General features: G+C 39.5%; 1 protein-coding gene across 1 annotated transcript in view; it reads left to right on the forward strand.

Annotated features, from left to right (window-relative positions):
- The window catches only part of NUP50 (nucleoporin 50), a 30,360-nt gene extending 17,086 nt beyond the window's left edge, over positions 1–13,274 (forward strand). The window contains exons 5-8 of the mRNA XM_075899884.2: positions 5,577–6,242; positions 8,373–8,451; positions 10,037–10,155; positions 12,893–13,274. Of these exons, the coding sequence (XP_075755999.1) occupies positions 5,577–6,242; positions 8,373–8,451; positions 10,037–10,155; positions 12,893–13,095 (1,067 nt within the window). The 3' untranslated portion in view covers positions 13,096–13,274. The remainder of the gene's footprint in view (positions 1–5,576; positions 6,243–8,372; positions 8,452–10,036; positions 10,156–12,892) is intronic.
- Positions 13,275–14,550: the final 1,276 nt, after the last annotated feature.

Genomic DNA, 14,550 nt, shown 5'->3' on the forward strand with positions numbered 1-14,550 from the left:
CTCTGGGGCATCTGGCATTGGCCACTGTCAGAAGACAAGATACTGGGCTAGATAGACCTTTAGTTTGACCCAGTATGGCCATTCTTATGATGTACAAGATGCTTATTTATTTGTTTCAGCCATCCCACAGTGGGCTTTTGAGATTGACTTTGTGTCAAGACCATTTTCAGTACATGGTACTTCCATCTGTCCTATCATCTGCATCCAGGATGTTTTCAGAGATCCTATCTGTGGTAGTAGCATATCTTTGCAAGCTAGGAATTGGGATTTCCATATGTACACTGTCTACTCAAGACCTGATTCTTCAAAGCCATATCAGCCACACAAGACTACAAATATATTAATGGAATTATGACTATAAAAACTGAATTTTCAAAAATTAACTCTGACTCCAGTACAATATCTATAATTCATAGGAGCCTGGATAGATGCAGTGAAGGCCAGTGCCTTCCTCCCACTACATAGGTTTAACACCTTAACTGGCTTAGCATAATCGAGACCAGCCCACAGACTTCAGCCAGAAATTGCCTACAACATGGTGGTAGGTATCTTTGTAAGAACTCCCACAAGACCCCATATGCATTGCCTTTAAGCATATCTCAGAACAGTATATGAACCAAAAATACTGAACAAACTGCTGTCAAGGTTCTCAATCAAAAACTCTCTCAAATGGTGGCAACTCCACAGTATGTTTGCGTAAAGTCTTTCTTCACTTAATCACCTCCCAAAACGTATACTGACAAATATATCAACTTTACTACACTGAGGAGCTCATCTAAACAACCATATAGACCAAGGCAAATGGTCCCTTGTGGCATCAACACTAAATATCAGCCTGTTAGAGATCTAAATGATCAGGAATGCCCGTTCACATTTGTTGTTGTTGATCAAAGGCAAACATAGAAAAGTTGGTAGACAACACACAATGTATGCTTTAGATAAATCTCTAAAGAGAAAAATGAGTCCGATGGTGCTAAGGCAGTGCAACTCTGGAATTGATGCATTTGTCACAGCATCAACATACCAGCAACCTGCCTACCTTAGAACACCAGAGCAGACTCCCTCAGCAGAAATTTTTTGCAGCAGCATGAATGGAAAATGGACCCTGTTCTCATAACACATTTCTGCATTGGGAGAGTATCAGAAATAGACTTATTTTCCAAGGCCAACACCAAGAAATGTTCCCAGTTCTGCTCATCATTTGTGGAGACACTTTTCTCTCTTGCTGGAACACAGGTTTCCTTATTCCTTTCTTCTATTTTCTCTCCTATCAAAGGTCCTGCTCAAGAAAAGAGAGCAGAGATTATTCACATAGTTCTCATTTGGCCAAAACAAATATGGTTCCCCTCCCTTATCAGTCATTCTTTGGCCCTTTTTCCCCCTCCTCCTCTATCAGAATGCCAGATAGAGCTGCCACCCAACTTGTAGGTTCTGACTCAAGGCACAGCTCTTGATGATTTAAAAGCATAGAGATTTCCAGTTTAGAGGATGTGAAAGATGTGCTACTACATAGCTAAATAAATAAATTCATTAAAATGTATATTCACAAGTGAAAAAGATTCCAAATCTGGTGACTAACAACACAGTGTCCCCACATTCTCTCATTATCCCGTTTGTACTCATCTACATTCTATATCTAAAGTCAGGATTATCTCTTAAAATCATCCATAACCTCCTTTCATGGTAAGATAGCAAGTCTGTTTTCACTTTTCCTACCTGATGTCAGGCTTCTTCAGAGGTTCCAAACAATTTAATCTGTTGTTGTTGAGCCAGTGGATGTGTAGTGTACTTTGGCCTTTAAGAAAGACTTTGATAAGATTACTCAAACATGGGCTTTTCAGCAAAGTAAGCAGTCATGGGATAATCATGTACCGTCTTCTCATCGTTCAGTAACTGGCATAAAGGGTAGGAATAAATGGTGGGTTTTCAGACTAGAGAAAAGCTGGTAACTGTGTCCCTCAAAGATCTGTACTGGGACCAGTGCTGTTCAACATAGTCAAACTATCTGCGAAAATGTGGTAAACAGTGAAGTGGCAATGTTTGTAAATGGTACAAAATTATTCCAGCTTGTTAAGTCCAAAGCAGACTGCAGAGTTTCCAAAGGATGTTGCAAAACTAGGTGACGAAGCACCAGGATGGCGAATGAAATTAAATTTTGACACATACAAAGTAATGCACATTTGAGAACAATCCCAGCTGTGCATGCACAAAGAAGGAATCTAAATTAGCTGTTAACCACTTAAGAGATCTTGGAGACATTGTGGATAATTCTTTGAAAACATCTGCTCAATATGCAGCAGTCGTCAAAGATAACCATTGTTGGGAATAGGGATGTTTAAATTTAGATTAGCTAATCAAATAGTAGATGCAATTTGCATCTACTATTCGATTAGTCGATAAGGATGCCTGAGCCTTTGAAGTGTAGCAACAGCCCCAGGGCTATTGCTACACTTCAGAGGTGAAAGTACTGCTGAGTGCATGGAGCTAGCAGGGGTCTCAAAATAGTCCCCTACTGGCCCCGTACTCTTCACTGCATTTCAAAGCGGCAGCTCTGCATGGAGCCCAGGATCAGTAGGGGCATCCGCAACTGACCCCAGGCTTCGCTCGGTACTGCCACTTTGAAGCATCCCTTCCTTTTTCCCCCTGCTTGCTGCCTTTTTCTGTTAGAAGCAGCAAAGGGGGAAGTGATTAGTCGACAGCTGTATTGACAAGTCGTTCACATCCCTAGTTGGGAACCATTATAAAAAGGATCAATAAAGAAATACAAGATAATGCATCTATATAAGTCCATGGTATGATGGCAACTTTGCTGCATACATTTGATTGCCCCATCTTTAAAAGAATTGTTTTGGAAAAAGAGAAGGACAACAAAAATTTAGCTTTTGTAGGAGGAGAGATTAAAAAGATTGACTCTTTAGCTTGGAAAAGTGATTGTGAGGGGGATACAATGAATGGTGTGGAGAAAGTGAACAAAGTGGTGTTCTTTACAAAACCCAAGCTGTTCTTGGACTCTTCAAAGTTTCTTGGCCTCTGTTTATTCGCCAAGTTGTTTCATCTGAACTTTTTGCTGAATGTGCCTCTTCAACTATCAAACTTTTCTAGAGTAGCGGACAAACCCGGTCGTGTATATAGACATTTTCTTTGTGCAGCCTCAACCTTCCCCTCAAAACTACATGTTAGGGAGGTAAGTGCTTCAGTTTCGTTTATGATGGTTTCTTCTCAAGTCATGGGAAAAAGCCTGTTTGTTATCACATACAACACAGTGCCAGTGTTTTATTTCCATAGGCAGGGTGGTTCTTGCTTTTGCTTACTTTGTCAAGAGGCAGTTCACTTACTGAATTTTTGCATTTTCAGTTCAATTGATCTTGAAACCTCTTACATTCCTGGGTAGCAGAATGAGCTTCCAGACTGCCTAAGCAGATTGAGTCACCATAAGTGGTTTCTCTGACTGAATATAGGCAGATGCATCTTCCAGCAGGAGGGAATCCTTGAGTAAACCTATTCTCCACTAAAATCAACAGGAAATGCTATCCATTGTTTTCTACAAGGTTGCAGTTCTGGTTCCATTGAACTGTTTTAATTATGCAGGATCGTGACCAGTGATTTCATCTAAATCTTTTGACATGCATTTGTCCACTAATCAAAAGAAGGAAAAAATGCTTACTAAATTTCTGTGACTGTTCTTCAAGATGCACTGTGCATGTCCATTCTAGAACCTGCCCCTCCAGCATTAGAGGAGTTGAACAAAAAAGGAACAGAGAGGGTTCTGGGGTATCTGAGGTTCTTTATATGGACATTCAGCAGTGTGCATAAGAACGGCCGTACTGGGTCAGACCAAAGGTCCATCTAACCCAGTATCCTGTCTGCCAACAGTGGCCAGCACCAGGTGCCCCAGAGAGGATGGACCGAAGACAATGATCAAGCGATTTATCTCCTGCCATCCCTCTCCAGCCTCTGACAGACAGAGGCCAAGGACACCATTTTATCCCCTGGCTAATAGCCTTTTATGGACCTAACCTCCATGAAATTATTTAGCTTCTCTTTAAACTCTATTATAGTCCTAGCCTTCACAGCCTCCTCTGGCAAGGAGTTCCACAGGTTGACTACACGCTGTGTGAAGAAGAATTTTCTTTTATTAGTTTTAAACCTGCTACCCATTAATTTCATTTGGTGTCCTCTAGTGCAACAGCAGAGAACTCTTGATCTGCTGCAATATGTGCCACTGAGGGGAAAATTTCCTAGGACTGCAAGGGTGTGCGCATACCAAACATGGAATGGACATATGTAACACCTCTTGAAGAACCGATGCAGAAGAATGGCAACCTTCTCTTCCCTCCCTTCTCCCGTTGTCTCCTAAATTCCCTGTGTTATGTACAGAGTGATTTTATTTTAAAAAATAACTAACCTCTAAGTCATAGCAAAAGGTGGGAAAGTCAAAGTTCTGTTGAATCTTTTTCAACACTAAAGCTGAATACTGGCAATTAGGAAGATATTGTTGGAGAATAAATGTAAAAGCTAAAGTTGCGCAAAAGCAAGGTTAAGTTGCCTGTACTGAATGTATTCAATATTTTAAATCCCTGCCTTTTTGATTGAAGGGACTGATCTGTCTCTCATTGAAGTGAATGACACTTTTTTTTTTTAACTTCAATGAAAACAGGTTCATGTGTGTGTGTGTGTGTGTGTGTGTGTGTGTGTGTGTGTGTGTGTGTGTGTGTGTGTGTGTGTGTGTGTGTGTGTGTGTGTGTGTGTGAAGATCAATATAACTATGGGCAGATCTACACTATGGGGGAGAGGTGGTTTAAAATACGCAATTCCAGCTACGTAAATAAAGTAGCTGGTATCAATGTACCTTAAGCTGAGCTAGGGTGCTGTCCTCGCTGTGGGAGGTAAATGGGAGAAATGCTGCTGTTGACTACCCTTACTCAAGGTGCTGTAAGCATTTGATTCAGCACGGCCCCATTAGACCCTCTAAATTGAATGTCAGAAGATTGACAGTGCAACATCAGTCTTCCCAGTAATGTAGACATGCCCTGTGTATAACATTTTGTGAAATCCTGCACAACTGCATATAGCCAAGTAAATATTGCTGTGTGTGTGTGTGTGTATCTTCTGCATTTCTTGATTTTTAAATGTACATCTTTAAACTTGTAATAGCTTTTGATCTTTTAGTTTTTATTCGCTGAATCATGTTGGATACAGCAGATAAGTAACTGAAAAGGGACCTATACCTAGAATCTTCCCTTATATCTCCTTGATACTTTCCTACACTGCTTGCTTTTTTTTTTTTTTGTACTGTTTTTGTTTTTTGGAATTTTTTGTTTCCTTTAATCGCTGTGTAGCCATACAATTTTGAACCTGCAGACTGCAAACATTGTACCTCTTTTAAAGTATTGTTTATTTACTTGTACTGCTCTCTACCTGTGTTTTTCTCAGCCCTTAACCAGTGGTGATACAGATTTAATTGAGCTCAGAGAGCTAGCTGAGCAAGACCATAGATGATTTGATATACATACTTTGAAGTAAGTATCTTCCAGATTAGTTTCATTTTTTAAAATTACTTTTACTTTTTTCAATAGGATCTGTGGCATCAAATGGTCCCACCACCACGTTGGTTGAGAAAAAGGCGTCAGGCACAAAAGCTAACGGTGGCAGTCAACAGTCCTCTTCCTCGGATTGCACTCAAAGTAAAACATGCAGCTCTAGTGTTTATCACAAACAGTTAGCAGCTCTAAACTGTTCTGTGCGTGACTGGATAGTAAAGCATGTAAACACAAATCCACTCTGTGATCTGACTCCCATATTTAGAGACTATGAGAAATATTTAGCAAGCATTGAACAACACCACGGAAGCAGTAGTGATAGTGGTTCTGAAAATGAAAGTAACAAAACAATTGGAACTCAGTGTGTTCCTACATTTGGCACTTCTAAACTTCAGCAAGGATCAACTTTTTTGTTTAACAGCAACAAAACTGAGGATAAATCTGACAAGAAAACTGAATCTACAATGGAAAAGAACAGGGAATCATCATTAGGAGCTACATCAAATGTTTCATTTAATTTTGGCAAGAATGTTGATAGTTCTATTTTGAGTTCCCTTAGTTCTGGCACAAAAACTAGTTTTTCATTCTCCCCTGGGAATTCGGGTGTATTTGGAAAAGACGAAAACCAGGGAAAGACTGTCTCTATGCTTTCCAGCAAGGTATTGGAAGCTCAGACAGAAAGTGGAAGTAGTGATGACAAAGGTAAATATGTGTGTCGTTTTTTGTATGTGTTTTTTCTTTTGACAAGTTAAACTTTTGCAAATAAGCTTTGAGTGTTGAGGTATAACTTGATATTCCATGACTACTTTGTAGTGAGCTTTTAAGCTTAAAATGGGGCTTGTCCATGTTTATTCACTGTTTTGCTCTTGTATTTTTAGTATGAATAATTGTAAAACTTTCTCTCATCCTGAATATCAGTCTTGCTGTCATGACAAATTAAATTTGTTGAATTTATACATATTAGTAGCATCAGCTCAGTGTTATATAAGCAGTTTATTTGCCTACAGAACTTGACATGTTACATGATTTGAAATCTTAAATTTGTGTTCATCCAAAATTTCAATCAGATTTGTAATTCATACCCAGTGTTGATTTACAGGCAGTCCCCGGGTTACATGGATCCGACTTACATCGGATCCCTACTTACAAACGGGGTGAGGCAACCCCGCACTAGCTGCTTCCCCCCAGCAAACCAGGGAGACGTGAAGCTAGCGCCCTCACCACCCCCCAGCAGACCAGGGAGACGCGGAGCAGCTTTTCTCAGCAGACACCTTAGCTTGAGAATAAAGGACTGAGGGAAGTGAGGTGTGGAGAATAAAACTGAGCTCTGGAGAAATGTTTGGCTAGAGTTTCCCCTACAATATGTACCAGTTCCGACTTACATACAAATTCAACTTAAGAACAAACCTACAGTCCCTATCTTGTACGTAACCCGGGGACTGCCTGTATTTGAATACCTGTCAGACTGGTATATGTCTAAAAAGTGCACATTTCTCCCTGCAATGAAATATAATCACTAATGAAATGTAATTACATTGCAGTGTTTAGCTCCAGTTAAACAATGTACTGGAACCTGCATATTTAAAGGGGCTGCCACCTGTTAAAGGGAGGATCCCTTTTTATCTTTTTTAGAACATTCTCTAAAATTATAAATAATGATGCAACAATCAGTGTGATAAATGGTATTTTTATAAAAGTGCGGAATTTTAAATAGCACTGTCAAATACTGATTAGATTGTTATATAAAAGTACTATTTTATGTGAAAAGTGAGTGGGTTATTGCAGTGTTTTTGATTCCCTGTCCCCTATTTATCTGGAAATTACTACTGGTACAGTATTGATAAATGTTTCTGTTGTAATCCTATACATTACATTTATCTTTTGAGGTTCAGTGTAGGAACTTGTAACCCTATTTACTTGTAATCAACATTTCAGTCTGCCTATATCGAAGTTCTATAATTCTGTTTTGGGGAAAAAAACCACTGACTAGTAAGTAACTTCCCTTGACGTTTTGCGGCCTTTCCCCACCACACTTTCAATATTTGTGGAACTTACACTTTTGAACAAAACTAAGTTCCTTATTTTTCTGAATGGGATCAACCTATACAGTGGTACATTAAAGCCTTCAAGTCTCCAGGCAGTTTCGGGCCCCTTACTCAGTAGTTTTGTCGCACAGTTGCAGAGCAAAATTAATAAAATTCTGGTCAATTTCACTGCTGCTATTTATAAGTAGGTAGGAAGAAGTCAAACAAACAAAAAAATCAGTGTCCTTCTGCTACTGCTTAGAAAAGTTTTGAGTAGCAGCAGAGACAGGCACAGCATCCTGGTAGAATTCCTGGAAAGAGGCTGAGTTCTTACCCAGTTGTTGTCTCTTGCTATCACGGGTATAACTCTCCTTCACCTTCTCCCACCCCCAGGAATACTTTAAGCTCTTCAAATAATTTTATTTGGGGGGAGAGGGAGAACTACTCATGTAAATCTCTTCATTTTCTAACTAACCCCCCGCCCATCCTGGTTTTAAAAGACCCTTATAATTAACTAGCTGCTATTTAAACGTCCAAAATAGATATGGTGATAAAAATGATACTAATTATATTTAGCTGATGTGACTCTTAAAATGCTAGATTTACCAGGAACAAGTTTCTTACAGTTCCCTTACTTCCAAGGTACCAAAAATTTTAAATGTGATCTTAGGGGACTGTATTTGGGTACTCTGAATATGTAACTTTTTATGTTTGTGTATTACCAATAATGCACTGCGAAGAAAATATTTTTGAAGTAGCATCTGCACAATGTTGTTCTGAGTTGTATTAAATCATTCATTTGTTCAAGGAGGCGAGGAGGAGGAGGAGGAACCGCCAAAAGCAGTTTTTAATGAGGTGAAGGAAGACGATGCCTTTTACTCAAAGAAGTAAGTGATCGTTTTTAATGTTTAACAGCCACAGTGGATAAAAATCATGTCTCTGTCTCTCTCTCATTTTATTTCTATATATATATATATATATATATATATATATATATATATATACACACACACACACACACACATACACACACACACATATGGAGAGAGAATGAATTTTAAAAATTCAAAAAGCTTTTATTTACATGCTGCAGGTTCTGTAACTCTTTCCTATTTTACAGTCCTAAATTGGTTAAATTGATGTTTTCAGCGGTTTTTAGTTTCTTCATTGTTAAAACTTCAGATTTTACAGGATTTTTTTTTTCTGTGAAGAAGTTTCATCTATGCAGAAAATATAAGGTTTCCAAGGCATTGTCTACACTGCATTCTTTTTCCGCTTTTTTCCAGAAGAGGCTTTTCCGACATTTGACATTCCTCAAAATGAGGAATGCAGGGCTTCTGAAAGAACATGACCGCTTTTTCGGAAACTGTTCCAAAAAAGCAGATCCATTCCCTCGATGCGGCAGAGTTTTTCTGTGATACCTCTGGTGTCCCAGAAAAACTCTGTAGTGTAGACGTAGCCTAACTTCCTCACTGTGAGAACAGCACACACAAACAAAATTGATATGCAATAATTTATGCCCCTATTTGTAACCACCACCACATTCTACTATATCAAATCTCCACAGCTCAAGAAAGCTGAAATTCTTTGACCAGCTACACTCCATCAGATTTTGCAATTTGAAGTCTGAGACTTTTCACTTTATATGCTTTTTGAAAATCCCTCCCATAGGAGACTAAAGTTACACACTTTTTAAAAATTTTGGTTTGTATATGAAGTAATTCACAATATTTAAGGTATTTTAAGTCCATACTTTTTGTTAACATTGAACCAAATGTTTCAAATTCAGGCTTTACGCCTATTAAAAGAAATGTTTAATTAAAATAGTTTGTCAAAGTGCCTCATTCTCCAACTGCTTATGCACATGCTTAAAAGTTAAATTCTAAGTTTGAAATATTCTAACTCTGGCATTTACATTTTTTAACAGTTATTTTCAAGGTCAGCTTCCCATTTCTGAACCCTTTATTTTATGGGCATGCTGAAATCTGTTATGTTTTAACTTGACATTGTATGCGAATTCTGTTTCCCCAGTTTTCCTGTTAAATTAGCATTGCAGACAATGGCCACAAGCTTTATGTATTACAGTTTTTATTTAACCGCTATTTACTTTTACCATAAAATTTTAACTTAAAATGCTTTCAAACTTTTGTTACAAAAAAAGTTTGACAATGATTATTGTATGTTTCACATGGAATTGATAGTCAACAGTTTATACTTGAAACCTAAATGACACATTTTCTTCCTGAAATAACAATATAGACAAGCCTGCCCATGCTGTGGGAGCTACTGTGCGGTAGTTGCAGTAAGAATCTGAATAATACATTTTGTGATCTGGGAGACTGGACATGTGTGGGAGGCTTCATTATTGAATGTCAGGTTTAAATTTATTTAAAGGGTTTTAACTGTATGGTCTTCTGTTGTCTATTTTCTGGGAGACTTTTTATATTTGTATTTACTGTCTGACTTTTATAGGTGCAAACTGTTCTACAAAAAAGATAATGAATTTAAAGAAAAAGGTGTAGGAACACTGCATTTAAAGCCTGCAGGAAATGAAAAAACTCAATTGTTAGTGCGAGCAGACACCAATTTAGGTATGTAACTTATGAGTCTTCCTTGTTAGTCTTGATAATGCTCTATAATCGTTATATTAGTACTCGCCTAATGGATTCAGTGTTTGCTATAATTGACAGATCTCAAACTTCTAGCATCTCTTATTTGAACGTGTATATACATTGAGCACATAAGAATTTTTTTTAACTGTGAGATAGCTATAGTTGCTCTGAACTGTGACTGTTTTTTCCCCTCATGGTTCACTAAACACACACATCCTAGACTTCTAACTCACCTTTTGGATAGAGACCTGCATGTCTTCTTCCTAATGAGTTGCACATTTCTTCCTACTTACACTATAATAGTCTCAGCAAGCCAATATCTGCATTTTGCTTCCTCTTTGAAGACTGATTAGCAGTAATTGCCAGCTGTCATAAGTAACAATACAGTCCTTTATAAACAAATATGTTGATTAAGGTGAAAGCATTACAGAGAAAACATGTACAAAAGTAAGGTAATACACATGCGTAAATAAGCTTTAGCCAGAGATTACCCAACCGCTAACAGTGTCTCTAGAAGGAGACAGACCTTCACATACTAGTTCTTGTGTATTTAAATGTGTAATAGCCTTAGCTCAGAATTAGCACAATGACTGGATTTATTAGTCCATTATACAGCTTGGGCCTTTGATCTTGAGTCCCTGTTGGGCCAGCCAGAGAGCCCCCTCGAGTGGCGCCGGTATATTGGCACATATGTATCACTGCTGGCCCCCCACCCCATCAGTTCCTTCTTACTGCCTGTGACAGTAGCTGGAGTGGTGTAAGACTCTTAGCCTGTACGTAGTTTTACTTATCGCCTGAATATTGTATTAGTTAATTAGTAGTTCATTAGTTACTGTAAATAGTTAAGAAAGGAGGGCTTCTCCGGTCTGGTCTCTCCCCACCTGGGGAGGGGATGCCAGCGATTTGAGCCTGTGCCCTGTGGGGATCTGCATTACTCTTGCTTGAAGTGTCTTGGAGAGACCCACAGTACAGAGAGCTGCAACATCTGCAAACAGAGGACTAAGCACAAGAGAGACTCTAGGCTCAAGCTTATCCTCATGGAGTTTGCTTTACAGCTGCCGGCTCCGGAGCGGGTTCTGTTGGTGTGCAGCACACCATCCTCGGTACAGGAGACCTCAGTAGTGCTGTGCAGGCACCGGTCACAGTCCCCAGCACAGAGGAGAGCTAAGGATGTCAGGGGAAGATTGCCTGAGAGTCGTGGCTACAAGGAGTGCCCTAAGGAGGACAATCAGCCTCAAAGGCACTCTGGGATGTCCCGGTATCACCAAGGTGAAGACACAGCTCTACCTGGAGAGAAAGTCCGATACCGGAAGGGACTTTTGAAGAACTCCATCAGCCGTCAACCTCAGAGACCTTTGATTCGGCACGGGAGCTCATCGAACTGACCTCCCCAGATTCAGAGGCCTCAGCACTGCAGGTGCCAAGACAGCCATCTCCGGCATTGTGAGTAGCTCTGGGATAGTCTGAACTGGCATCAAAGCAGGCACTGAGTCAATCGGCAGCACTGGCACCGATACCAACATTGGCACCAATACCGGTTCCAGTACTGACACCGGCGCAGGCAATTGTGCAGCCGATGCCCATGCTTCTGTGGACAGCATTGGAAGGCCCAACACCGCAGACTGCTCCAGTACCTCCAGCATATGCGTCCTCCCAACCGCCACCTTTGGCACCAGTGTACTCAACCCTGGCAACGCCACACGGTCCAGTACCGATGGAACAACTTAATCTGACCCCGATGCCGCCAATGAGTCCACCAGCACCAGTGCACAGAAGGAAGCAGACAGACATGGCCTGACACCACTGGGAGCACAGGTCAACAGCTCCCCTATGGTCAACCTCAGATTACTTGTTGGAGTCAGAGGCCGAATCTGTACATTCGGTGAGACCCTCATATAGGTTGAGATCCTGGCACCACTCCCATGTCAATTATAGATTGCAGCGCAGGAGCCCTTTGGATACATGTACTTGGCCACCCCAATGGCAGCCACATCCCCAGTGGCCATTCTGGACTCCATGGGTCTACCACCAGGTTCAAGGTTCACCACCCCCGGTGTCAGTGTCGTCATGCCAGGGGAACAATGGTCACGAGTTAGGTGACTTTTTTTTACAGGCATACGGCAAGAAATTGCCATATCTGTAAGTGATTGAGAAATTGTGAATACTAGAGTGCTTGGTAGAGTCAGGATTGTGTAGCCTTATTATTGGGTGGGAAATTCTGTATTATGCAGTGGCACAAAATTCACTCAGGAATAACTAGAGCAGCTATAATAAATCTTATCTCCAAGCTTTGCCACCTGCACACAGTGCTCAATCAAATAGATCATCAGAATGAAACAGATAATACCAGTCTGCTGTTGCTTCAAAGAAATCATGAAGTAGAAATATACCTGCAGTTCTTACTGGTGGGAGAATCCCTTCCAATTCATCTGATGAAATGAATCTTTTTCATGAAAGCTCATGATCCTCTATATTTTTGTTGGCCTCTAAGATGCTGTGGGACTACTCGTTTTTAAAGTTACAGACTAACACTGCTATCCCTCTGTGTCTTGGGAATATGATGGGGAAAGAGAAATTTGAGAGTGGAGGGGCTATCTATCCCTCATTCCATGCTACATATTAAATTTCTGCTGTGTAAAGCTTACTAATATGTAAACTTTTTCTTAAAATGCCAACAATTTAATTTATATAACTTGCTCTTTTCTCACAAATGCAGGTAACATACTCTTGAATGTGTTGGTTCCGCCCAAGATGCCCTGCACAAGGACAGGAAAAAACAACGTTCTTATTGTCTGTGTTCCCAATCCACCAATTGATGAGAAGAGTTCCACTGTCCCTGTTACTATGTTAATAAGAGTGAAAACAAGTGAGGATGCAGATGAGTTGCACAAAATTCTACTTGAGAAAAAGGAGGTCTAAACATAGTGCATACAAATGCTCTGAGAAATTACTGCCAAACTGCTGCTACTCGTTTTTTCTTTAACTTAGAACACTTCTTAACTCTCTACTCTTACATTCTAAGAACGGTGTAGGAAAGCTGAAAAGTTTTTTGGGAGGAAAAGCTAAAATGACTAATAAAAGCTTTTACTGAAAACAAGTTTCCATCTATCTTCCCTCCTTTTTTGGAATATCTAATGTATGACCCATATTTGGACAAAATTTGTGCATTTAATTTAAAGTGATTGCTGGATTGACAAATCAAATTATAAAATGGGCTACCCTGTGTTCCTCAAGGCTTGAAGGTTGAAAGTGGAGCAACCTTATTTTTTGAGAAGGGAGAATGCTGCATTGTTTAACTTTTGAAACTGTTTCTAGACTGAATTTACTTTTTTTTCTTTCAAAATACAAAACTGGTTTCTACTAGCTTTGGTAAGGGATCTAATCTTTTGAACTATCACCTGAAAAATTATGCATCTCAATAACAATGCCTCTAGATTACATTTCTTACAATTTTTTAAAAATAATGTACTGTTGGGATTTAGAAACTACATCTGTGGTTCCTCAAAGAAAATGTTTGCATTATTCCTGTTGACTTTAATGTTGCTCTGCTTCAAATTCAGGGTTTTTGTGTGTGTGTTTACTGTTACAGTAGTAGCCACAGAAAACTGGAGATGATCATCTCTCAACGCAGACTAGCCCTATAATTGGTATTGTTGATAGAGCTAGAGGCAAGGGTAGAGATTCCACTACTCACTTTTTCCTAGAAGTATTCTTCTCTATTCCCTGCAGGTTATGGTTCAGAAACACAACAGTAGAAGCAGTGTAGTGTGGAAAATAGGGTATGTATTTTCCCTTTCCCAATCTGTTCATAAAATTTTGTATGCATGAACATCAAATTAAATTAAATAAATCTTGCACTGTAAGTGTCTCCTACACGGCCAAGAGTTTGTGTAAACTTGGGTACTATACTATTAAATATTTGTCTCTCTCTGAAAAAGCAATTTGCTGGCATTACATAGAACAGTTGGATTGGCTACAGTGTTATAGCTTTTGGACTACTGAAACATCTTAATCTGAGCAAAGTATTTAGTGTTAATCTGGAAGGGAGCTCAGATGCTGTATAGACATGACCATTATAAATGTAAATTGGTGCCTTTTTTGCATTTGGTTTTGTATTTAGCCACTGAAGTGTGTGTGTGTGTGTGTGTGTGTGATTAGTTTCCTTCTAAAGTCATGCTGGCACACAACTCAGATCAGAATTTAAATGTCTGCATGTTAATTCTGTGAGTGAAAAATCATAATGTGTACAAGTTTTACAGACTCAGGTTGAAGGGCCAAGGGAGGAAATAGTTTTGAGTTTGTTTTTAGAAAACAAAATTCAGTGAAGAAATTGTTTTGTAGGCCACAAGTTACTGCAAATGGAGGAGAGTAATC

Source organism: Pelodiscus sinensis, chromosome 1, assembly GCF_052426305.1.
Source record: "Pelodiscus sinensis isolate ZL-2025 chromosome 1, ASM5242630v1, whole genome shotgun sequence".
Classification (NCBI taxonomy): Eukaryota; Metazoa; Chordata; order Testudines; family Trionychidae; genus Pelodiscus; species Pelodiscus sinensis.